Source organism: Podarcis pityusensis (genome assembly GCF_964106645.2).
Source record: "Podarcis pityusensis genome assembly, chromosome: 3".
Taxonomy (NCBI): Eukaryota; Metazoa; Chordata; class Lepidosauria; order Squamata; family Lacertidae; genus Podarcis; species Podarcis pityusensis.
The window spans coordinates 14557404-14583811 of NC_138026.1; the positions used below are offsets into that span (position 1 = coordinate 14557404).

A 26408-nucleotide genomic window follows, 5' to 3' on the forward strand; every position below is an offset into this window, starting at 1 on the left:
GCCCGACCGTGATTTTTAGATAATTATTTTTCCCAAGTGAACCAGCACAGCTGCCTACACCCTATGGTGCTAATGGAGGTGAGCGGGACCCTCTTCCTGTTTTTATTGGCTTTCCTGTTCCTGCATGTGCCTCTTCCATGGCCCTTGAAGCATGTTCTAGCCCCCATTTTTAACATTGCTGTAGCATCTGCAAATGCTAAAATAGCTCCGTAACAAGGATGGATTAAATTTCCCATAGTGAATGGAGATTTAGGTTCTGGCAGCATAATGTGTAACTGATCTTAGGCTTTATTTGAACCAAGTAGCCTTCAAAACATCCACTACTCAAGACTGGAAACAAAATAGTTTTAATAGAGATGTGGATTTCCCCCGCCCCCTGCATTTATTATTTTTTAGTTCAATTAGATAAGTCGCAATGAAGCATTCATTTTGGGGGGAGGGAGAAATCTTTTTCTGAAGTGGGTAGATTTATGGGAACCTATCTATGGTGAAGAACCCAGCAAGAAGTATTGCTATTTTGCTACATTCCTAATGTTTGGGGCAATCAAGTTTAAATATATATAATTTTCAGAGCGTAAAACATGTGAAGTTATAGCCTAGCTAAAATATAATTCAGTTAGTCAGTTGAACAATGATATATCATCAAAGAGCTTTGAACTATGGCCAGAGTGTACCAAGCATTTTAAAAACTGGTAACCACAGAGATATTTCTATAAGGAATGTTCACCTCATGGGGATTCTTTAAAGGTGCTTCATGTTGTTAGTTTCTTTCTTTCTCTTTTTTACAAAGTTATAGCTCTGCTTTATTGTACATGATGTCCTATAAAGAAGATCTATGTCTGCGATACCTCTTTGAAAGAGGACCACGGTGCTATCCGTTTAAAAGAGAACGCAGTCAAGCAGTAAATTTAGGGGGCCATCTCTTTTCATATTGACTGTATCTGAGCCAGCAGTGGGTCTTTGATGTTGTAACAATAGCGCATAGGCCGAGAGGAGTATTAGGGCTTGAACAATGTCGAAATGAAGCTGCATTCATTAGTTTCAAAGAGAGAGGCTTCTAATGTGTAGCAGAACTTTATTTCTGCATGCTTCCTTGCTTCTTGCAGGAAGAGATTGTGCGGCGTCTGTCATATAGTTTTTGTACAATTTCAGCCTGGAGTCTCTTGCGTTTATCATTTTTAATTATAAACCAGGTGCTGTGGAAACTTGCATTGTACACTAGGTGCTTTACTAGTTACATAAAGGCATCAAGACATTTCTTTCACCCCACGGGCCTCTCAAACCCACCAGCTTAGGCTACATAGCACAGAAGAAAACACTGGTTCAGATAGTTTAGTGTCAGCAACATTTGAGAACTAGGCATGTTATTAGTTTCACAGTCCAGCTAATTCTAGGCCTTAAATAGTCAGATGCTTATTAAAGACAATGTTGTTTTGTTCTCAGAAATTATTCTGAATAACCATTAGCATTCCTGGTAGTTCCCACGCTTTACATACTCCAGACTCGAAACAAAATAAAAAAATTCCTTCCAGTAGCACCTCAGAGACCAACTAAGTTTGTCATTGGTATGAGCTTTCGTGTGCATGCACACTTCTTCAGATACACTGAAACAGAAGTCACCAGACCCTTATATATAGTGAGAGGGTGGGGAGGGGTATTACTCAGAAGGGTGGTGGGAATGGGTGATTGGCTGATAGGTGTGGTAAACTTGTTGACGACTGTTAACAACTGGAATTGGTCTTACAGGGAAAAGCAAGGGGTGAGATGGCTAAAAATAGCTTCATCATGTATAATGAGATAAGAATCCAATGTCTCTATTCAGACCAGGTCTCTCCATGGTTTTAAGTTTGGTAGTAAGTTGTAATACAGCAACTTCTCTTTCCAGTCTATTTCTGAAGTTCTTTTGTAATAAGACAGCTACTTTGAGATCTTGTATAGAATGTCCTGGGAGACTAAAGTGTTCTCCTACTGGTTTCTCTGTCTCGTGATTCCTGAGGTCAGATTTATGTCCATTTATCCTTTGGCGTAGGGTATTCCAGACTGTATCGTTCAAAACGCTAAACGCTGATTCTCATTCTACGTAACAAGGGTGCTTGCAGCATAAACTGGGTGTCTGGAGCATCAAACACTGAGATGGGAGCATGCTTTTTGTGGGCACACATGGAGGGAACATATACCAGGAAGGCCCAATGAATATACTTTGAGCACCTTTGCCACATAAAGTGAAAACCAACTTGCAGTTGACAACATACGATTGATATACAGCAACCAGAGAAGAATTTGGGGTTTTGAATGCTCACATCTCCTTTTGAGGCGAGCATTACCAAGCTCACAGAGATTGTTTCTGAGCTGAACTCTGGCAAATGCCATTGACACTTTCACAAATGAAGGAAAGAGACCACAGGTGCAATTCCCTTGACACCCAGGGCATTTGCTTCTATAAACAAGAGCCCCAAACATCTTTTGTTTAAATAGATTGCCTCTCCCAAGGTGACCCTACTTTTTCAAATATAACACCCTTCTGTTACAGTCAGAAGTTAAAGCTCCAGGAGGACGCAGTGGGCAAGCGTTATATTTGAAAAGGCAAGGTTCATCCTGGGAGAGGCAATCTATTTAAGCACAAGATGTTTTTTGGTCTCTGAATCTCTGGTGAAATCCTTGTTCCTTGTGAGCCATGTCGACAAAATGCTTTCAAGACACTAAGGGAAACACCATTTGACAGGCGATGGATACACAAATATATTTAGCAAGGAGATGGTGAATGATCTTGGGGAGGGGGCAGGAGGAGAGGCAAAGAGCAGAGAGCAGCTGCCTGCTGGAAACTACAGACAGCTCTGAGAAGCTGCATGCTTTTAAAGCTGCAGGGTTTTTCTACCATGTTGCAAGAATTGAAGACCCACTTGAAGTCAACCTGAAAAGGAGATTATCTAGATATAGCAGTTAACGACTCGCTCCAGACCTCAGTGTGGAGTAGTGGCTAGAGTCTCAGACTAGGACCTGTGACATCCAGGTGGAAAATCTTATTTAGGGCCTTTCTACACTTTCCATTTTTATAGCATAATGGTTGCTGAGTTTTTCAGATTTTTTGACACATTGCTGCATGACGTCAGCATGTATATTCCAGCTAGTATTCCAGAATAATGTACCTGGAAATCTGCTGCTTCTTATACCGTAAGGAATCCAACTTGGTGAAAGATCCAGAATGGATCCTCAATATTTTTAGTTGTGTGGCATGGGGACAAGCATTGGCCTGTTCTTTGTGTGAAGGGTGGTGGGGGTCAGCGGCAATAGTTTGGAAGGCGTCCGTTTCGTGCTGCTTCCCTTGGACCACTGCGAGCTGTCGGTTTGAGAGCTGAGTTCAGAGGAGAGTTGTGGCAGATAGAGATGATGGTACTGAGTCAACATCTGATGCATGACAACAGTCATTAGCTGCAGACAAAATTTTGCCACAAAAACCGGGTTTGCCAGAAGCGTACTTCCTCTTCCGATTTCCTATACAGTGGTACCTCGGGTTACATATGCTTCAGGTTACAGACTCCGCTAACCCAGAAATAGTGCTTCAGGTTAAGAACTTTGCTTCAGCATGAGAACAGAAATTGTGCTCCGGTGGCGCGGCAGCAGCAGGAGGCCCCCATTAGCTATAGTGGTGCTTCAGGTTAAGAACAGTTTCAGGTTAAGAACGGACCTCTGGAACGAATTACCGTATTTTTCGTTCCATCGGACGCTCCGTCCCATAGGATGCACCTACTTTTTTGGGGGGGAAATAAACGAAAAAATTTTTACCTTTATTTCCCCCCCAAAACCAGGTCGGGGAACAGTGGGATGGCGGCGCTGCGCCTCCCCGTTGTCTCCCGAGCTTGTGGGGCTGGCCGATGTCTGCCCGGCGTGAGGGGCGCTCTGCTTCAGGGCGCCCCACGCGCCGGGCGGCAGGCTGCAGACACCTGCACGAAGCACGGGGCGTCCTCTGGAAGGCGCCCCGTGCTCCGCGCTGCAGGCTGCCGCCCGCAAGCCATGCGCGCTCGGGGGGAGTTCCCCCGGGCACGCAAGGCTTGCGGACACCTGCGCAAAGCACGGGGCGTCCTCTGGAGGGCGCCCCATGCTCCGCGCTGCAGGCTGCCACCCGCAAGCCAGGATCTCCCCCCAGGCGCGCAAGGCTTGCGGACACCTGCGCGAAGCACGGGGCATCCTCCGGGTGCGCAAGGCTTGCAGATAGCTTCCTGGAGCCTGGAGAGCGAGAGGTGTCGGTGCGCACCGACGCCTCTCGCTCTCCAGGCTTCAGCGAAAGCCTGCATTCACCCCATAGGACGCACACACATTTCCCCTTCATTTTTGGAGGGGAAAAAGTGCGTCCTATAGGGCGAAAAATACGGTAAGTACTTAACCTGAGGTACCACTGTACTTCCACAAGGTCAATATTCTGGGGTACTAGGCATTAAAAATAAATAAATTAAAAAGGGCTGACCCCCTCAGCATGCTGATATTTAATGGCTAGAGGAACGCAAGGACACTTTAGGCGTGTGAATGTAACCACTGAACTTTTCTCAGTTTGGGCAAAGCTTACTATGACCATGGAAAGGAAAACCCTGCACTCACTCTCTTAACATTTGTATCAGCTACAAAGTCAAGTCTTTAAAATGTTGAATCAAACAGTGACTATAAATGGTCAGTGCGAAAAGCCCCTGAGTTGCGATGCTCATTGGGTAATCAATTACTGTCTTGCAGTCCAAGCTACCTGACAAAGCTGTTGTGATGATAAAATGAGGGGGAATCGCGTGGCTTAAAAGTGAACGTGCAAAACGTTTGTGCATGGGGCTAAACTCACGACTGCTTTGCTCATCTCCTGCTCCTACAGGGAGCTAACCCGTGGTTTGGCTTAGGGTTCCCCCAGGCAAATGGCAAGTGGCAATCCAGGAGCAAACCATTGTTAGAGTGGGGGAGAAGCAAAGTGAACACCATTTTTGCCAGTGTACCACCACACCTTTAAAGCATAGTTATTAAGCGTAACTGTGACATGTAAACCAACCCACTGTGTTCTGCTAACTCTTGTCCATCTTTCTTATTTGCTGTGTGTAATCTTGGTGTTTGCTTCTTGCCCCCAGGATGCCCTCCACACAGATGGTCTTCCATCACCTGAAGCCAGCTTTACACTAAACCCTGAGGACAGACGGGATTATCCTGACCACCATGTCGCGCACAAATCATTCACCAAGCAGCGATTCAGGCAAGAGAATGGGCATACAGCTTTGCAAAGAGATGGGCCGAGGCCATTCCTTCTGGATCTCCCAAACTTTCCTGACCTCTCAAAAGCAGACATCAATGGGCAAAACCCAAACATCCAGGTAAAAAACTCTTCTTTCCTATTTAGGCTCTTACTTGAATCATGGAATAAACAGCGTCTAACAAAGGTACAATTTCATTCACGAAACCTACAAGCCACATGGAAACCAAGAAATGTAAGAAAGGAGTTTTTCTTCCCCCAGGTTTCCATTTGCCATACAGCTAAGGTGATTGGTGAATGGATTGATTGATCTGTTCAAACAGATGGATTATTCTGTTCAAAAGGTATATTGTTGGTGTCAATATGATAAAACATATTATCAACATAAAGCAAAATACCTACAGACCAGTATCTTAGCAAACCCTGCAACAAAGGTCATGCATTTAAAGTTGAAGTAAATGTGGAGATGTCTGGCACAAGTTTTTTGGAACTTTATTCATCTGACTGAAGATGTTTTGCTGCAATTAAACAGTAAACGTGTGGTGCTGAAACACTCACATAGCTTCTTTGAAATAGTTTGGACCATCTTTGCCTAGAATATTGTATAAGAGGACTGGTTCAAATGTTGAAATGAGCCCAGAAAACAAAACCTTATGGATAAACATTAGCTTGAATGGAAATAAACCACTGAACTGTGGAACAGGGACAAAACTCATAACTTGAAACAAACACTAGACTTCGAGCAAGTTCCTCCAAAATCATCAGTCAGAACATTTGCAATATTTTAGAGCAGAATTGTTTGCCTGAAAATGGCACATCACTTTGTATATGTCACTGGTTTAATGTCAGAATCTGCTATGAGTTGCACCCAATGTTAGTTCTATCCATTGAGTGGACCCACTGAAATTAAATAAAAAACGAGTAACCTGCATATATTAATTTCAGTGGGTATACTCTGAGGAGAACAATAACGAACATGGGATACAACCATATACAGAAGATTTTCAGGTAGACATGTATAACTTATTCTACCGTTCCCCCACATGTACACTTAAAAATAAACACTTCCTTGGACTTTCTTATAATAAAGGTAGGTAAGTTGTTTTTTAAATGTTTGCAATACAAGACAGCAGTCAGTCATGGACAATAGCCTTGCACAAAATTTCGAGACTTGTTCTACCTAGTGCCAGTTGAAATGAATACAGTGCCTGTCTGTTTACTCATTATTTGGCTCAATCTTTCCCAGAAATGAAATATTTTCATTCAGCCCCTTTTCCATTTGTGCAATTGTTTCAGTATTAGCAAGACAAGGAGACATTTGAAAAGGGTAACCCAAGCAGCTGTTACTTTTGTGCTACGGATGCTTTTTTAAACTCCGTTGCCAAATCAGCAGCCAAATGCACCACTGCACTCAAGTAAACGAATTCACAGGAAGTCCTTGAAAATGAGGTGCTTTTTTTTTTAAAGCCAGTAACATATTTCCTTGGGGATCAGAGATTTTCTTCGTTCTTGGTGAAAAGCTCTTTTGTTGATCGCCCATTGATTTGACACATGCCAGCTCATGCGGTCATGCCAGCAGTGCAAGGCTATTCAGGGTGCAACAGCTTCACTTTCTTTTCCTTCGAAACAAAGTGAAGTCATGTGTCGAGCCAATAATTTGGCTGCCAAATTTTTTTTCTGTGTGATGTTCTTTTTTCCCCCCTTTCGGTTTCCCAGCCTATTTAAATGTGTACCAACTGTGAGGAGCTCTTGGGCTTGGATTCCGATACCTCGCTGCTTCTGTTTTTGTGAACGCTCCTCTTCCTCCAGTTTTTAAGTCACCGTTTCTCACATTTCCAGAGCACGTTAATTCTATGCGGCATAAACAAGAACAAAGTGTCCTGTGGCACCTCTGTCCTTCTTTGAACCTTTGCTCTCTGCCTCTTCTCCTCTTTAAAAGGAAACCCAAACAAAAAAGTCAATATTGGTGATGCTAGTAGTACAAACCTCCCTGGGCCTAATCTACTTCTTCCACTAACTGAGGACCAGTCTGACAGAAGACGGCAGACATCCTTTCTGTTTGTTGCATACACACACACACACACACACACACACACACACAGTGGTACCTCGGAAGTTGAACAGAATCCATTCCAGAAGCCAAGGCGCAGCTTTCAATTGGCTGCAGGAAGCTTCTGCAGCCAATTGGAAGCCATGGAAGTCACCTCGGACGTTCGGGTTCCAAAGAACATTCGCAAACCGGAACACTCACTTCCAGGTTTGTGGCGTTCAGGAGCCAAAACGTTTGACTCGTAAGGCCTTCGGGATCCAAGGATGTATATGGATTCCTTTTCCCCTCCCTTGCAAGTTCCAGATGGCACATGCCTTTTGTCTTGGCTTGACAAAATCTTTCACTGGCATGTCAACATATTTTTCTTTCTTTCTTGGATTGGTGTTTGGGACAGAGCTGTAGAGACCTGAATTCTTATTTGCCTGCTGTCTCGAATTCTCCAGGTGACTATAGAAGTTGTTGATGGGCCAGATTCTGAACCAGAGAAGGATCTCCGAAAGGAAGGCAGCAAACCCAGCTGGCCTGTCCCATCACCAGACTGGAGGAACTGGTGGCAGAGATCAGCACCCACGGTCACCCGCATGAGTAGCGGGGACCAGGATTACAAGTATGACAGCACAACCGAAGACAGCAACTTCCTGAACCCCGTTGGTGGCGGGTGGGAAAGTCACGCACCTAGTCACCGGACATTTGACTCAAAGGCACAGCCAGAGTATGGTGAGTGAGCCTTCTGAATCCCTTGTTTGTAGCACCTCAGGTTGGTAGCAGTGCTCTGCAGGTGAGGAACCATCAGCAGTGGAAATGTGAGGTGGGGCAGAGCCACAGGGGGCAGGAGTAGGTACTTTCAACACCAGCATTCCTGCTTCTTACCTGGACTTGGTTGGGGGAGGGTGGCATGAGGTAGGGAACACGCAGGGGCACCGGTGGGACCAGTCTTGTGCATCTGCACAACTTCGCCACCACCCGGCGCTGCACTAACAGGGAAGCAGGTGTTGGGAGGGCACCCACCACTACGGAGAGTGACTGGGCACCAAAGATAATAAGAGGGAAGAGAGGGTCAGGGGCACAGGTGAGAGAGAAAAGGAATTGTGTTTCAGTTATTTCAGATTAACTGATTCCCTGAGGTTTAGATAATATATACTATGCACTGATACCGATCTTCTCTGACTATCGTGTAGCCAAAGCACATCCACTTACACAGGAGAGGGAAGTATCAGCCGGCTCGAGTGAACCCCAGAATTTGCAGAAGCACACATAAACTTTGTGGGGAAGGAAGGGGAAGCCAAATCAGCTCGCTAAGGTCTGAGCACGTTCAGTGAGCATGGAATGGAAAACTGGGGAGGGAAGCGATAGGATAGAGTATCCCAAGAAAAGGCAATGCTGACTCGCATTGTGAACAGCAGCAAATGTTTTGTTGAAGACACCACTTAATATCCGAGCCAGTCCTCAGATAGCAACACGTATTGTTTTTTTGCCATTTCTACTTTTATAATCAAACATTTACTTGTTTACCAGCTAGTTCTCTCCTGTTTTGTCTTGTTCCTCCCTTGCAGATTACATAGACGGGGAAGGAGACTGGAGCCCCTGGTCTATTTGTAGTATAACCTGTGGCAACGGCAATCAGAAGCGCACCAGAACCTGTGGCTATGCCTGCACAGCCACCGAATCAAGGACATGTGACAGGCCCAACTGTCCAGGTTAGGCTCCGCTTAATTGCATTAACCTGAACAGCACAACTGCTTGCAACCCTTCGCTGGTAAAAAGTATCATATTAAAATAATAGGAGGAGATGCTTCCCCATATCTGAAATTATCAGCTTTGTTGTGCCTTCAAGGCAGAGCCAGATGCTTTTCCTTTCTAAAGGGCCTTCAGGAGCACTGCTCATGCTGTGTGCCTCAGATTTCAACAGAGCCTACAGAGATGTAGGCAAGAGAGACCTGCATTTCTTGCGAGATGCACTAGATGGGGTACTATAGGAAATAAGAGTATCCTGCCTTCTGAAGTTCTAATTGCATTTACCATTATTGTATTGCTTAAAAAGATAAGTGCTAAGAGAATAAGATGCTTTGGTGTTTTTGCAGTGACATCAGGTTTCAAAGTGTAAAGAAAGAGAGCAATATGCAAAATGAGATGATCAAGACAGCCGTAGCAGTTCAAAGCCTAATGCCTTGGATGTGGTACCTTGGATAAACTATGACTCTTGCACACACATCACTAGTGGGGTCAGGGAGGCCCTTCACTCAGATGTGAACATGCTGGTAACTATACTTTAACTTAGGCAATGGAGCCCTTCCCTGATATTTCTCATTCATCCCTCCAACACGGCCTGTATTTAGATGCAAAAGTGCAACTAGAAAACACTTTGAGATCTTCAGGGAATTCTTACTTGTGGAGAGAGCATTAGCACTATTTTTTTAAAAGCATATTCATTAATCATACTACTATTATTATTTCATTGCTTTATTATTTCAAATAAATTGTCTCAGAGCAACATACAGATCCATAAAACTACAAACAGCATTAAAAACTATCAGTTAAAAACCAGATGCAAAATAAAACCCAAGATGCAATAAACAGAAATTCAAACAATGGTATGAAAAGAAGAAATCATTCCCCTGACCTAAATGGTGAGCACCACAAAAAAGGCCAAATTCATACCAGAGTATGTTCCAGATTAATAACCCAATGCCTGGGCAACACGGAGTGTCTCAACCTGGCGCCTGACAGCTGGCACTGACGGCGCCATGTTTGTTTCCTTGGAAGGAGCATGACGACACAGTAGAAATTGCCCAAGGATTTGCCAGAGAGAATGAACCCTCACCCTCATTAGAACTCCACTGAGAATTTGGAAATGCCAAGGGCAAAAACTAAACTGCCGTGAGTTTTACCTTCATGGTGGGTTCTTGGGTATCTTGCTCAACAAACTTTCCATAACTTGTAGGGAGGGTGCGTGTCTGGAACAACGGCAAGGGAAAGCTCGTCTGAACAAATAACTGTGTCTTCAACTTACAAAGATAATTTGCTGATACTTCTCCAGAACTGTCATGTGTGATGCTGACATGCCAATTTGAGGATGTGCGTTGTGGAATGCACATAGTTTTAGGCTACATAGAAAGTGCCATCTTTGCTTTATTTAAGGAATTTGTTCCCCTTGGTTGTTTTTTATGGGATAGCAACCTTGATTTTTTGGTCCGCCCACCGCCCCTCATCTCCCCTTTCTGTTAACAGGAATAGAGGCGTAAAAATGGCATCCCTAAGTCAACCTCCTTAGACAGTGCAGTTTAAATTGACCAGCCCTAGACTCTGCGTCTGTGTGATGCATGTTTGAGGGGGGGGAAAGGCAAGGCCCGGTCTCAAAGGTGCTGCTAATATCGGCTTGGCATAGAGGCACCTAGCTCAACAGAGCAGCATCTTTCAGACAGAGGATTGCCTTTGTTGTCCAAATACATTTTCCAAACAATGTAAACTTTGTTTACAAGTTGCTTCCACCTGACCCAGCTGGAGCTGAAGGGGGTGTGTGGAATCAGGTGGTTCATTCTCTGCTCGTGTGGTTAGGTCATTTAAACATGGCCCCAGATAAGATGTTCCTGCACAGCTGAGAGAATATCTGCAGGCATTTGTTGTTGTTGTTGTTGTTGTTGTCGTCGTCGTTCCTCTCATGTTGGGGTGGTTTCTTAAGGTCTGGATTTATTAATAGCCCAAATATTTGCACCACCGTGTCTGTCAGTCACATTGTCTTCATCAGCCTGCAACACCAGTATGTAGTACATCCTGTTTTTTGTAAAAATAAAATAAAAATCTGCTTGCGTAGCAGTCGAAAACTCCTCTGCTCAGCACTCGTTTGCTGGCACTGCAAGCAGAAAATAATGAAAAACTGTCTTGCGACTTAAGTTTCCAGTCGCTGGCAGTTATAAGCGATTGCTGTGATGTTCAGAGAAACATAACCATTCAGAAGGTACTTAATGGCACCAGCGAGTAGTATCAGGTATTCATCTCAAGTCAATATTAAAATATTTGAGAGAGGGGATGGTGTCAGAGAGGGGTGGGAGGACATTTGTTTTGACCTTTGTATTAAAGTGCAAGACTGCTGAGGCTCAGAAGTAATTTTCATTCTCTTAGGTTCTTTCTCATTCTCTCTGAATCGAAAGCAAGAGCTTTAACCAATTTTAATATTGTATTTTTATATTGCTGTTGTAACCTTCCCCTGGGACCTCATGGTGACAAGTGGTTAAGAAATCCAATAAACTAAAAGTAACAATGACGGCATGAATGTTTATAGGAACATAAGAAATCAGTGGGATACTAATGCAAGCCTAGTTTCTTTACTGCCTTGTATTATGTGCCGTTACTGAAAAAATATATTTATATACCCTGCTTTCTTCAGGGATTGAAGACACCTTCAGGACAGCAGCCACAGAAGTGAGTTTGCTCGCAGGAAGCGAAGAATTCAATGCCACAAAGCTCTTCGAAGTCGGTAAGCAGAAAGGAGCAGAGGGTTCTCTTCCTTCAGAGCTAAATGATACAGGCAGACTTCAATCTGTGTGACAGTTTCCCCCTAGGACACTTCTGAGAAGGTGCTGTGAGGGAACATTGTTCAGCAGCCATTCCCAGTGGGCTTTCTAAAGGAAAAATGTTGGACTAAACGTTTCTGCTTCCAGCTGTGCCACAGCCTTCTTGAATCATTGCAAGTTCGTTATTCAAGGACAAAAGGCAAAAACTTGAATACGACAGCTGCACATAATATGTTCAGGGTGACTCTGCAACCAACAGGTAGCACTCCAAAATCTGTCCATACTGGCCAAGACATGGTTAATCCGGAGCATTGTTTATGGGATGCGAAAGCATTGCTTGGAGCAAGGCTGAGGATTTTCTTAAAACTTGCACAAAGGTTTGACTCTGTTCTTTATTCCAGATGCAGATCCTCACTTCATCATTCATGAGTGTTCTGCTAGTGTCATATCCTGATTTGCACAGATATCTTGCTGTCTCCCCACATATTACAAGTCTGGAATGTGAGCCACTTATGGCTTCAGTTATAAAGGAGCTGTTTCAATATCATCCGTTAAGATTATAGTTCCAGTGTCTCTGTGCAGCTGCATTGAAGAGGCCCTCACAGAGGCGGGGGGGGCAGTGCTCTGCCAAATTTTAACCCACATTTTATTTTTTAATCATAAGGGAACCTCATGAAAACTAGGTGCACTACAATGCACTCACTTCAGCTTTAGTGTAGCTAAAGAATGCACAGTATATTTTCAAAAGATTGATATTGATATATGGAAGGGCAAAAATACAGCCCCCTTTGGTCAATGGATAGATGATACGACAACTCTTGCAACACGTGAATGGATTGCTTTCAGACAAAGATTATACATGGACAAATTTAAATGATATTTGGAACGTATTTATGAAAACCATAGTGACCCATGAGTCCATTGACATATATACTATATAGTTTGGTAACATTAATTATATGTTATGGTTATTATGTTATTGCTGTTTTCCTCTGCTTTAAAAAAAATTATCATTTTTCTTTTTCCCTTTTCTGATCTTTTCTTTTCATATTTACTTTTACTCACTATAATCATTTTAATAATAATAATAATAATCATAATCATAATGTCTTTTCTTCTGACAAGATGCACACTCCATAGGGAAAGGCTGACATATTGACATATCACACGTTGACAGTGAAACTGGTACAATTCAAAGTGTTGGTTCTGACCTTTAAAGCCCTAAACGGCCCAGACACTGACGTCCTCCTCCAAAGGTCTTCTGCTTGTTCCCTCACTACGAGAAGTGAGGTTACAGGGAACCAGGCAGAGGGCCTTCTCAGTAGTGGCGCCCACCCTGTGGCACACCCTCCCATCAGATGTCAAGGAAATAAACAACTATCTGACTTTTAGAAGACATCTGAAGGCAGCCCTATTTAGGGAAGTTTTTAATGTTTGATGGGCAGGGTATAAATAATAAAAAAATTGTTGTTGTTGCATGTTTTCCAGGGCCTTAAAACATTTTTAAAATAATATTGGAATTGATTTTGTGATAGAACACAAAGCAAACCCTTGACTACCAGAGTGTGATGTTAGCTAAATACTGTCAAAATCCTGCATTTTTGTCATCTCTGAAACACAGTCAAGTTCTCCTTGTGTCCCTTTTCTACTGTCCAGATACTGACAGCTGTGAAAGGTGGATGAGCTGCAAGAGTGAATTCTTAAAGAAGTACATGCACAAAGTGGTCAACGACCTCCCTGCTTGCCCTTGCACGTATCCCACAGAGGTTGCCTACAGCACGGCCGATATCTACGACCGGCTTAAGCGGAAAAACTTTCGCTGGAAAGATGCGAGTGGGCCAAAGGAAAAACTGGAGATCTATAAGCCGACCGCTCGCTATTGCATCCGGTCCATGCTGTCCTTGGAAAGTACCACCCTGGCTGCACAGCACTGTTGCTACGATGACATCATGCAGCTGATCACAAGGGGCAAAGGAGCAGGCACCCCAAACCTGATCAGCATAGAATTCTCCGCCGAACTACATTACAAAGTGGACATCTTGCCTTGGATCATTTGCAAAGGGGACTGGAGCCGCTATAATGAAGCCAGGCCTCCTAATAATGGTCAGAAATGTACAGAGAACCCTTCAGAGGAGGACTATTACAGACAATTTCAGGAAGCAAGAGAGTACTGAGAAGGCGGAGGAAAGAAGCCAACTTCTATCAGAGTCTGTGGAACACGGGCGGTTGGTCTACAGGACCCCAAATCAAAGAAACTCTCAGCGTACAGATTTAATGTCCCATTCCTCCACCCACCCCAACTAACTGTATATAGTTGTATAGAATACACATTTTTTCATAAGTGTGTTATTTATATATGCATATAGAAATTGCATATGGACCCCTGTGCAAATAGACATTTATATAATGTTATGCATTCTGCACCAATGTAAGGTTTTGTGTTTTTAAAATCATGCTCAAGTAAGGACTGGGCTATCATTTTTTAATCTGTATGGGAAAAGCTCAGCTTTCAGTGGTTGAGGCAACAGAACTCAAGAGTCCGTTTCTCAACTGCAAACCCCAGTTATGGGGCTTTTGCTGATGGGTTATCCATCTAATGCATCTGAGAACTGCATCTGATGGTACTACTTTTGTTCAGAACAGCAGGGAGAAATATCAGCATCCACTGCCATTGTGCCTGTGCAGAAGTCAGGGACTTTGATTTGTGTCAAATACTACGTCTGTGTGATTGACTCTGGTGAGTAAAAGACTGTGATACCTAAAGTGTGGCTGACGCAATCAAATATCCCTTATTCTGCAAAGTGTACAAGTACCTCTGAAATATTTTTACTAAATCAAAGCCAAGGACTCTAACCAGATCATTATTAAACAGTTTCCATACATAAGTTATTTAATACAAATGCAGCATAATTTCCTTAGAGATATATTGATGAAAATATTTAGACATATTTAAGAAAAAGAAAGAGGTTTTTTTAAAAGGGAAGGGCAGTAATTATTCAAGAGGAGGAATGAAGCTGGTAGATACAATAGACAAAGCAAAACTCTCTTCATTCCCATTTTGGAGTTATACTTGCCTTGCAATTTAGCTTGGCAGGGGTCCAGTTACTAAGAGCTCTTAATAGCTCCAGGGATGTGAGCAGAAGTAAAGCACATTTTCATTACAGATATTATTTTGTGCCACCACTCAAGGATAAGGCCTGGGGAGGGAGGAGCTGCATGGATAGTTAAAGTCCCTCAAAGTCTTCTTCACACACCGCCTTATTACAAGGATGTAAACACAGCAAACTCACCTATTGTATAGCCATATTTTTCTGGGACCCAGAACTGGCTGCACCTCCCTTTTGAATGCCCATTTTGTTGACTAACTTTGATTGATCCTGCACAATGTGTAAAGCAGCCCTAAGCAAAATAACCTTAAGCAACTTGGAGCAGGCTTACCCGCTGTGCATAAAGCAAAAATGTGGGCGGTATCTTAAAAACTGGGAGTTGCAGTTAAAAACACACACATAACCGGATCAGTTAATTGGAAAAGTGTCAGAAATGCATTTCTGGGTTGAAGGCAAGTTTGCGCATCAGCATTAGGGTCTGATTCATGTTATGACCAATGTGTTCCCGTGTTCAGTTTATTCATAAACAACCACAGTTGCTGATTCTATGAGCTTTCACTCCCAGAGGGTCTGTATACATGATACACAGTCTCCATGTAGAAGCCACTTTAATTTCTTCTCTGTACAGTGGTACCTCTGGATATGAACAGGATCCTTTCCAGATCCCCGTTCGGATCCTGAAGCGAACGTAACCCGCGCCTGTGTGGGTCGTGATTCCCTTCTTCCACACACGCACATGACGTCATTTTGACCGTCTGCACATGCGCGAGCGGCGAAACCCAGAAGTAACACGTTCTGTTACTTCCAGGTTGCCGTGGAGTACAACCCGGAAGCGCTCAACCTGAAGCATATTTAACCCGAGGTATGACTGTAGTAGTGGCTTTGTTAGGAGGGCAGGGAACATTTTATCCATGCCACTGCAGAGCAAGTCCCAATCCAACCAACTTGAGAACTCTCAAGCCTACTGAATCCTACAGTGAATTTAAGTGCACTTGTCTATGTTTACACAGGCAAACTCTACAACAGCAAAAGGAATATGGCCCAGTCCACTTTACTGCCCTTGCACACGCATCATGCCTTGCTAACATGAATGAATCAGCCATGGGAGAACAATTTAAAGCAGACTTCATGTGATACCCTTGCTGTTTGTTCAAACTCATCTTCTGAAGGAACATACTGTAAAGAGATTTGTTCTTAAAATATGCCCTTGTTGTTATTTATTCTTGAGTCTATACCAAGTCATTTGGCCATATACCAAATAAATGCATAGTATTTTACGAAAGAAAGTCTATTCTTTAACAAAGTTTTTTTAAAATAATCAGTAAAGGGATGGAGTGTTATAACTTTACTGCATTCTTTTGTAGCGTATTTATTAAACTGCAGCTAACATGAATTTGGCAGAGTTAAAAGTGGCAAGCAAAGGGACTTTCTGAAAGGGACAATCGTGTTCCATAGAGATCTGGTGCACAAATCCAGGTTTATCAATAAAGCCATGATGAAACATCTGTTAATTTGCATTCTCATTATGTGGATGTTAAATACAACAGGGAAGAAATGTGAAGGAATGCTTATGGCTCCATGAAGAAGGCCTGAGCAGGTGAAGGAGGGATGCCAGAAAGAGTGAGCAGGCGACCCACCGACAGTGTCTTCTAGTAAAAGCATCTTAAAACAATTTTTGTATATGCTAATACATTCCATAAGGCTAATACGTTCCTTACCAGGAGTTTGGGAACAGATTCACTTGTTTCTGTGACCAAGAATGAAAAATAAGGAAAATTTAAATGTAGCTTCCACAGCGAGGTCTAAGAAAACATTAATATTAGCCACTGCCACAAGACTTGTCAAGGTGATGGGAGGGAATTATTTTAGAATTTGTCTCTCACCTCATTCATTAAAATCCCATTGCTTCAGACCTGCCAAGGCTAGAAACACTTTGGCAGACCACAACAATATGTTTTCAGGCTCACTACAGCTTTTCCCAGCAGCAGCCCTGGAACAGATCAGAAGGAAAAATATTTCTCCCTCTGTGGTCTTCAGGAATAGCATTTTAAAATAATAATAATAATGTTATTGTTTTTGCTTGGGGAAAAAATGAATTTTATAGCCTGCTAGTTTTAGTATCCCATTGACAACTGTGACAGAGCAGGGTCCAATTTTACTTCTGGCTCCAGCTTGGAGCAGTCCATTGATGGCTACAGTTTGATTTTGTAAATAATGAAGTGTGTGTGTGTATAATGTAATTAGATCTTCCTTAACATAACATGGTGTGTCCCTAATCAGAAAACCATAACGCCTAGCATTGAGCAACCCACAGAGACATCAGTTATGTGTTCTGTGTGTGGGGGGGAACTGCACAGTACATAACTTACAAGAGGTCTGCCTCTTCAGCGCAGGTTTGCCTTATGACTGCTCTGTTGTCAAAGAATGGTGGAAAAAGAGCACTGGGGAGGACAGGGGGAGCTTGGGTATCTATGGCCCAAGAACATTCACTGTGAACATGTGTGAGCTGCACTGAGCCAAGGTTCAGCCACCTGTGTGCTTACAGCATTTAGGTTAGACCAGCAACTATTGAATTGAAACCATAGAGAAAGCAACACATTAGCCAGGAACAAAGGAAGGGCAAGCGGATGTTGCAGAGGATTATTCAGAAGTTCGAGCTGATGCCAAAAAATGGAGGTAGGATTCAAATATTACCTTGCCTCCCAACTGGTGTGAGTAATCTCTCAGAAATGCTTGCCACAAAAATGTTGTGCAAACTTGGGTGAGGGGGGGGGGCAGGTCGTGCACTGTCTGCAAGATTCAGTTCACACCCCAATTCAGTTCTCAGAAAAACAGCCTGATTTGGTCTGAAGTGCTTCAAATCCTGCCCAGTTTGGTGCACATTTGAATCCTGATTTGGAGAAGTAAAGTTTCATGCCTCCCCCATTCACTGTTACGGGGAAATTTAAAAAATGGCTATATTTCCTCTTCTTAGTAAAATTGGATGGAATCTGCAGACATAGTAGCCCCTCCTGAGTGGACAGAGCCTACCAACTTACGGACAAATAGCGCTTTGTGCTGGCCACCGTCAAACAAAAAATATAAGGAAAAATCTATACCTTTTTTAAAAAAAAAATTGAGGCAGAAGTAGATGAAATTTGCAGGCTTCTTGGACCCTTTTGAGGGGATGAAACCTGCCAAATTTCAGTATTACGTGCACGGACTAGTAGCAGCTCTCCAGGTTTTCTGGCAGGAGTCTCAACCCCATCTGGAGACACCAGGGATTAAGCCCAGAACATTCTGGATGGAAAGCAGAGGCCCTGCTACTGAGGTACAGTGGTGCCTCGCAAGACGAAAAGAATCCGTTCCGCGAGTCTCTTCGTCTTGCGGGTTTTTTCGTCTTGCGAAGCAAGCCCATTAGCGGTTTAGTGGATTAGCGCTACAGTATTAGCGGGCTTAGCGGATCAGCTGATAAGCGGCTTAGCGGCTTGGGAAAAAGGGGGGGGGGAGGGAAAAAAAAAACCGCAGGAACTCGCAAGACATTTTCGTCTTGCGAAGCAAGCACATAGGAAATTCGTTTTGCGAAGCACCTCCAAAACGGAAAACCCTTTCGTCTAGCGGGTTTTCCATCTTGCGAGGCATTCATCTTGCGGGGCACCACTGTACAGGCCTTGCGCCTGGTCACTCTCCCATCTCAATTACAGTGTACAGCCTATAGCTGAGGAATACAGCTGCATTTCTGTTGAGTGAAGTAAACAAGTGATTCATAGTATGGTGGAAAGCCCAGAAGATGAGCAAGTTACTTCCAGGCTATTTCCTGGCATGCCTCACCAATTTATTTTTATAAAATATTAGCATTGAAATGTCCATTTCCTTACATCTCAGCACGTACATTTTCGCCCTTGTCATAAGTCTGTGCCCTTGGGTCTGCTCAAAATGGGTACTGCAATTATCATGTTCCATTACGAAGACGGATAACATCGCACCAAGCCAAAAATGGATAGTTGTGTGTGTGCAGGGGGTAGGGATTGCTTGCACACAGGCCACAAGCCAACACTTGAGTTGGACGTACTTAAACCTCTTCAAACCCATGACTTTAAGTGGCCCCTGGGCTGTGGGCCCTGGAACTGTGGCCATAAAGAGAAAAGAGATGAAGTTTGGAAGTAGATTTGAGGCACATACATCACTGCAAACCTAACGCTGCCATCAGAGGACACAGACCTGTTCAGCTGCATTTGCAATAACATAAAGGTGGGGGCAAGTAGGGCACAAGGGAAAAATGCCAGTAGCTGTAAAAACATAGCCATGGAAGACATTCCTCAGCATGTAAGGCGGGGGAGGGGACCTATTACAATCCCCTCCCCCTACTCCACCCTCCAATTGTACAGAAGATGATAAAAATGTGTGGCATTCTCCCTCCAAACATATATCTGGTTATAATTTTTCAGTGGAAAGTTGCTCAGGCAGTTTCCGTTAGACTGCACCCACACGGTACAAGGCAAATTAAGGGACTGACTGGGTAATTACTAGTGCATGTGCATGCCCACAGATCTGTAAATAAAGGCAGGAAATCCCTCAGTCTTTCACTCTTCAGCTCACTCCCAGACAGTACGATTGTTAGGAACACATGGAAAATCCACCAGGTAGGTGAGATGATGCTCTTTGTACTTCACAGAAGACTGGTATTTAGTCACAGTTTCAAAAACTTGGATTCCACGGCAGCGCTTCAAATGACAAGCCAGGGATGAAGACACCCAGCTTTGACTCTTAAACAGCCTTTTCAAAACAACATCACACATACAACAGGTTCGTAACATTCTAGCCAGCCCCACAGAATGCTATTTTCTCCCTTAAAAGGGTTTATGTGATTCCTCTGAACACAATCAATGTGACACAGTGCGGTGTCTCCAACCAAGCCCTACTTGGAGTTAGCCCCACAGCTGGCCCATCCATGAGGCAGACTGAGGCAGCCACCTCAGGCGGCTGAATCCAAGGGGCACTGCTGCCTCTGCTGGAGAAGTGGCAGCAGCGGTTTGTGGGTTCCAGGGAAATCTCACAAGAGCTTCATGGGGCTGCGAAATCTCTCCCGAACCCAGAATCTGACGTCCTGGAACCCCGGGAAATGAAGTTTTGGTGGGGCGGGTACCAGATGGACATGCAGGGCAGCACTTTCCTGTTTCTCCTCAGGTGGCGAAACGGGATGGGACGCCTTTGAGCAAACCCATTGAGATCAATGGAGTGATGGGTCCACTCTGAGCAGGCAGGACTTAACCAATTGCACCTCATTGCCTTTTTCCACCTTCTGCCAGGCAAGAGCAGGACAAAACCATGGTCTGCTTTGAACTTTCAAGATGGCCAGAGCTGAAAAGGATTGACACCTTTCCTTGACATCTTCTCTATGCAGGCTGTAAGTACTGTAAAAGGTAAAGGTAAAGGGACCCCTGACCATTAGGTCCAGTCGCGGATGACTCTGGGGTTGCGGCGCTCATCTCACTTTATTGGCCGAGGGAGCTTCCGGGTCATGTGGCCAGCATGACTAAGTCGCTTCTGGCAAACCAGAGCGGCGCACGGAAACGCCGTTTACCTTCCCGCCAGAGCGGTACCTATTTATCTACTTGCACTTGACGTGCTTTCAAACTGCTTGGTTGGCAGGAGCAAGGACCGAGCAACGGGAGCTCACCCCATCATGGGGATTCGAACCGCCGACCTTCTGATCAGCAAGTCCTAGGCTCTGTGGTTTAACCCATAACGCCACCCGCGCTGTGTACAGTAAGTACTGTACAGGTAGCAAAATCGGGCAGAGCTTGACACAAACACCAACAGCTCCCCGGTCACAGTGATTGCTTATGCTTTATTATATACCATTGACAGGTTCAGATACCAGGTGTCCTTTATTTTAAAAAAAGACAAAGGTTCCTAAATCTTTTTTTAAAATAAAAAATCAGTTACTTGAATACCCTTCGGCCTATGCCTCATTTCTAAGTGTGTGTTCCAGCAGTCAGTATGTAGTGAATTTGTATCCAATATTGCAGCGTATTTTCCAGACCTGCTTCTTCATACATCCTGCATTTGGAAATGCATAGAAAAGATGGCCTTTGGGAGCTATTTAAACATTTTTGATATTTAGGAGGAGGCAAGGAAAAGCCACTTTTCTTGGGGAAATTGGACACTGTCCATCCCTTACACTTTGGAGCCCTATATTCCAAACCAAGCCAGCCAGTCGCAATGAAGGGCTCCTTAAGGCACCATGTGACATTCCTGGCTCTGCCTGGAAATGCAGATGCTTCACCACTGAGCTACAGCCTTTCCCTAAGGAGAAGGAACCTGCCTAGAGGAAGCAAAGAGACTTTGGCACACCAACATAAATGGGCACCTCATTTTCATAGAATTATAGAGTTGGAAGGGACCCTGAGGATCAACTCAATGCGATGCAGGAAGATGTAGCTGTCCCATTTGGGGATTGAACTTGCAAACCTTGGTATTATCAGCACCACACTTTAACCCATGGGTAGGCAAACTAAGGCCCGGGGGCCGGATCCAGCCAAATCACCTTCTAAATCCGGCCCACGGACGGTCCGGGAATCAGCGTGTTTTTACATGAGTAGAATATGTGCTTTTATTTAAAATGCATCTCTGGGTTATTTGGATGTAGGAATTCGTTCATTTCCCCCCCAAAAAAATTTAGTCCAGCCCCCCACAAGGTCTGAGGGATAGTGGATTGGCCCCCTGCTCAAAAAGTTTTCTGACCCCTGCTCTAACCGGCAGAGCAAGCTGAGTTCTTTACTCAAACCAACAAGGGAGCTTCAGAGCAGAAAGGAGAAGTGGCAGCTGGCAGGGATAAAGCCTAGAGTTTGATTTCATTGGGTCAGTTATGAAATGCTTTATAGTCAATCAGCCTTTCAAGCCCTGAGGCTGTTAAGTTGCATTTGAATTTTTCAAGGTGATAAGCAAAATCATCACCATAAAGGCTGCTCATTCCAGCTACGATTGCTGAGAATTTCTCATAGGGCACCTCCTGCCAGCCTATGTATTAAGCATTTATCCTGATTTGATGGGGCAAAACTTATGCAGAAATTTGACTATGTGTGATCTTTACTGAGCCTTTGTTTTGTGGGGAGATTATACAACAATAAGCATTCATCATGATCTGCTTGTGGAGTGTTTATAGATCTTCCCAATAATCATTATTTCACCTCGCACTTTTCAGAGCACTTCCCTGTCACTTTCCTAACTACAAAAGTTTTGTTTTGTTTTGTTCTGTAAGTGAATTCGTTGTGCTAGGGCAACAGAGAACTTTAATGGCACAAACCTAAATTTCCAATGAAGTACACTCTTGAATCCCTCAAGCAAAGTTGTGACAGTCTGGAGATACATTGTCCTAGAGCTGTTTGTTGTGATTCGAGGACCCGATCCCCGCTTGGGGAATAAAGACACGTGGACACAGAATGTAAGGTTAATGGGTAAGGTAAAGGCCACAACTTTATTGATTACAGCATGTGAGAAGGTATTGGCTTAGGCATTGGACCACGGAACATTAGACTCCACCCACTCGAAGAGGGGTGAGTCTGAGGAGGGGCAACCCCTCCCCTCCTGTAAGGAGGAAAGGCTCTAGCACAGAACAAAACACTCTGCTTTGTTGAAATATGTTTACAGCAAAGAAAGCTACACTGCAAAGGACTCTGTGACAAGGCAGAACTCTTTGCCAAGTTTACAAAAAGTCTTTGCTTTGCTCCACCATGCTTGAAAGGGATATGTCTGGGTGGAAAGGGCTATAGAAACATTAGTAGCAGGAAAGGAGCACACTTTTCTGCAGGATACCGGGTGATAATCCATCATTAATTATACTCAGGTAAAGTACAACGCATGAGATCCATTGATTTTAATGGGTTTACTCCAATAGGATGGTTTGTTTTTGTTTTTTTTAAAGAACAGAACACCGTAAAACTCTGAAAAGGCAATTGGTTTCCACCTTCCCTTGCTTCTCATCTGCATTATGTGGTTGATCTCATGACTATTTTCATGAGGATGGTGACACTTGTTTTCGTTCGCTTGTTTTCCTGAAGCAGATTTGTTGTCCCTGGAAATAATTTACAACTACTGGTGCCAAAAAGAAAAAGGAAAGAATGGAAAATGTTTCCTTGTTTCTTTTTTGGAAAGTGCCATATCCTGAAACATTGGGCTGGGCCTACCCTCCAGAATCATGGGAGACATCAATGGAGGTGGGAGAATGAGGAGGGTCATGAAAAGGAGACTGCTGGGCGCTAAATTCTTCCTCGTGGCATTCTTTTAAGTGTGTTGCTGTTCTGCATTGTGTGCCTTGTTTCTGCTTGTGGAAGATGTTTGCGAAGAAGAAGAAGAAGAAGAAGAAGAAGAAGAAGAAGGAGGAGGAGGAGGAGGAGGAGGAGGAGGAGGAGGAGGAGGAGAAGGAGAAGAAGAAGAAGAAGAAGAAGAAGAAGAAGAAGAAGAAGAAGAAGAAGAAGAAGAAGAAAAGAGTTTGGATTTGATATCCCGCCTTTCACTCCCTTTAAGGAGTCTAAAAGCGGCTAACATTCTCCTTTCCCTTCCTCCCCCACAACAAACACTCTGTGAGGTGAGTGGGGCTGAGAGACTTCAGAGAAGTGTGACTAGCCCAAGGTCGGAGGTCGAAGTGTGACTAGCCCAAGTGTGACTAGCCCAAGGAGTGGAGACGCGAACCCCATTCCCCAGATTACGAGACTACCGCTCTTAACCACTACACCACACTGGGGGAAAATAGCATCAAAAAGGGTGAACAGCAAAGTGTTTGGTTGGTTGTGTTTGTGCCTTACATTGTGCCCCCCCCCCCTTTTTGTAACTACCTACTGGAGAATGTCCTGTTACCTGCTGGAGAAGCCCAAAACAAAGCCCTGGCTCTACTCTTGAAACATGGAAGCCGGGCCATTGATAGTGAAACCCCTGAGCACTCGACAAGCCACATCTGGAAAGTCAGAACAGCTCAGTTGCTCTCCTTGCCTTCATTAGTTAGCATGGCTAGAGAGGCCCAGTTTCATCTGTACAAGCTCTCCTTTGAAGCAGAGGAAAACACATGTCTGGATAAGAAAAAGCTCAGCTGCTATGTTATCTGCTGTAATGATTCAGTCAACTCCTTTTTCTGCAATTCTGGCACCCTGGGCACCTTGGGTGAGTGATTCTGGGTCCACAGACAAACTAGAGCAGTGTTTCTCAAACTTGTGTCTCCAGCTGTGGTTGGACTACAACTCTCATCATCCCTGACCACTGGTCCTGCTAGCTAGGGCATGTTGGGAGTTGTAGTCTAACAGCAGTGAGAGACCCATGTCTGAGAAACACTGCACTAGAGAAATATGTTGGAATGACTTTGTTCCGCAGAGTCTCTAAGATGGGGTGAGGAACCTGTGGCCCTCCAGATGTTAGTGTGCTATGATATCTATTATCCTTGGCCATTGTCCATGGCTGCTTGAGGGCCAAAAGTTCATCACCTTTCCTCCAAGACAAACCCATGTAACAACCTCTAGGTCAGGGTTTCCCAAACTTGGGTCTCCAGCTGTTTTGCACTACAACTCCCATCATCCCTAGCTAGCAGGACCAGTGGTCAGGGGTTATGGGAATTGTAGTCCCAAAACAGCTGAAGACAAAGTTTGGGAAATTCTGCTCTCTGCCTTTGAAGCTGCCTGGGACTTTAGGACAAGCCCTCACATTACCTCACAATCTTGATACTAAAGGAATAAGTCTAAATTATAAACTCTGTCGTCACACATTCCAGCCATTCTAGGAATCCAGACAAGTGGCTCAAGCCCTTCTTTAGCATCAGGGCCACCAAAGGACCTGCAGTTCTCCAAGTGTTGTTGGACTCCCATTCCCATCAGCCTCAGCCAGCATGGGCAATTATCAGGGATGGTGGGAGTCGCAGTTCAACAGCTTCTGGTGGGCCACCTCTGAGGTGGAAAGATTACTGAGAAGCAACTAGGGACTCAGCTATACAGCTGCAAACAAAACATTTAAATGTGTTGTAAAGTGCAATATACAAATGTGACACTAGATGGCAACAGTGAGCTATGCCAAATCCAATGTCTTTTTCATAACTTTTTATAAAAAGCATTTTCAGGTGTGTAGATTCCACCTACGTATATGTGGAAGGTACCAACTATTATAATGTAGCTGATACAAGACAAGGCAACAATTTTCTTGCTGCTTTTTGCTTTGTCTGAACTAGCCGCCTCCATATTGGAAAATGCTGGTCCAAAGAGAAATTGGAAATGGAAGAGATAAAGAAAAGCAGCAATATAGGAAAATTTGCAGTAGCAGCAACCTTGGAATTGGGCTTGACAGTTCCAAGAGGACTTGATTGAAATCCCACTGAGTCTAGCACAAAACCAAAATCTGCTGCTGTCAGAAGAATGGGATTTACACCTTTGCTTTCTTAACATGTGCAACCTTCTAGCAGCAGATGTTTTAATCTGCCACAAAATTGCTGCAGTTCCACATTCTGTAGTATCTCTGTGTCAGCCTGCAAATGCCATACTCATGACGGTGGTGTGTTTAGCTGTCTCAAAATTGCCCTTGGTTTTTCTAGGTTCAGTGGGCCCTTCTTATCCCAGATGTGCTGATTGTGCCACAATTGTTAGAATCAGTTGATCTAGAACTCCCAGCAGCCCCAGCTGGTAGAGCCAATGGTCAAGGATGATGGGAACTATAGTACTGAAATATCTGGAGGGCCACATTGGGGAAAGCTGACCTAGTTGGTTAACCTGTGTCTGGGTTGGCGGACTTTATACCAGAAAGGCCAGTTGATGTCAAGTAGATCGATTCTCACATCTTCTCCATGATATGCCATTTTTTTGTGCATAGGATCTGCTGTGTGGCTTCCTTTTCTAGCGCCGGATTTAGGGCAGTGTAGGCAGTTCCCCTGCACAGGATGCCAAGCCAAGAGGGTGAAAAACTGAGAAAATCCATAACTGAGAAGATCCATTCCTTCTCTTTTTATGCCGAATTGTTCCTTACAAGGCCAAATTCCTACCTTAAGTTACAGAAAGCAAAGTCCAATAATATTAATGCCTCCCTAGTAAAATCCAATTTCCCTCTTGTAGTTTGGCAAAAAATAAATTCTCGTGGCACCTACTGTGCTTTTAAGCACGGATACAAACTGCAGTAAAAATTTGTCCGAAGCTTAGAAGGGTCACAAAGTGCCTTTGGTCCCCCAAAACTCCCGAATACTTACCTATTTTGATTATTACTTTGAGACAATGAAAAGTGGCTGCTGCTGTCAGGGAGCTGACAGCCAGTCAAACTCACGCCTGTCTTTCTACCAGCTTCATACCTAATAAGTGTAGTAACAGCACTCTGTCTGCTTTGATAAAATCAGAGGGGCTTTAAGTTGCTGAAGTATCTGAGCATTTCTGACAATCATCTGGCTCTTGATTTGTTTGCCTGAAGATGGCAGATTTCACAAGAGACATGAAAGGTTTCAGAGTGGCTGGAAAGTCACTTTTGATGAAATCATTCCTGGCCCCAGGGGCTGCATTCTTGAGAATTTGGGCATTTTGAGG

The 26408-nt window shown here is 44.0% G+C and overlaps 1 protein-coding gene across 1 annotated transcript in view; it reads left to right on the plus strand.

Moving 5' to 3' along the window:
• The window catches only part of ISM1 (isthmin 1), a 30206-nt gene extending 13815 nt beyond the window's left edge, over positions 1-16391 (plus strand). The window contains exons 2-6 of the mRNA XM_080999208.1: positions 5100-5339; positions 7712-7985; positions 8822-8965; positions 11653-11742; positions 13436-16391. Of these exons, the coding sequence (XP_080855334.1) occupies positions 5100-5339; positions 7712-7985; positions 8822-8965; positions 11653-11742; positions 13436-13953 (1266 nt within the window). The 3' untranslated portion in view covers positions 13954-16391. The remainder of the gene's footprint in view (positions 1-5099; positions 5340-7711; positions 7986-8821; positions 8966-11652; positions 11743-13435) is intronic.
• Positions 16392-26408: the final 10017 nt, after the last annotated feature.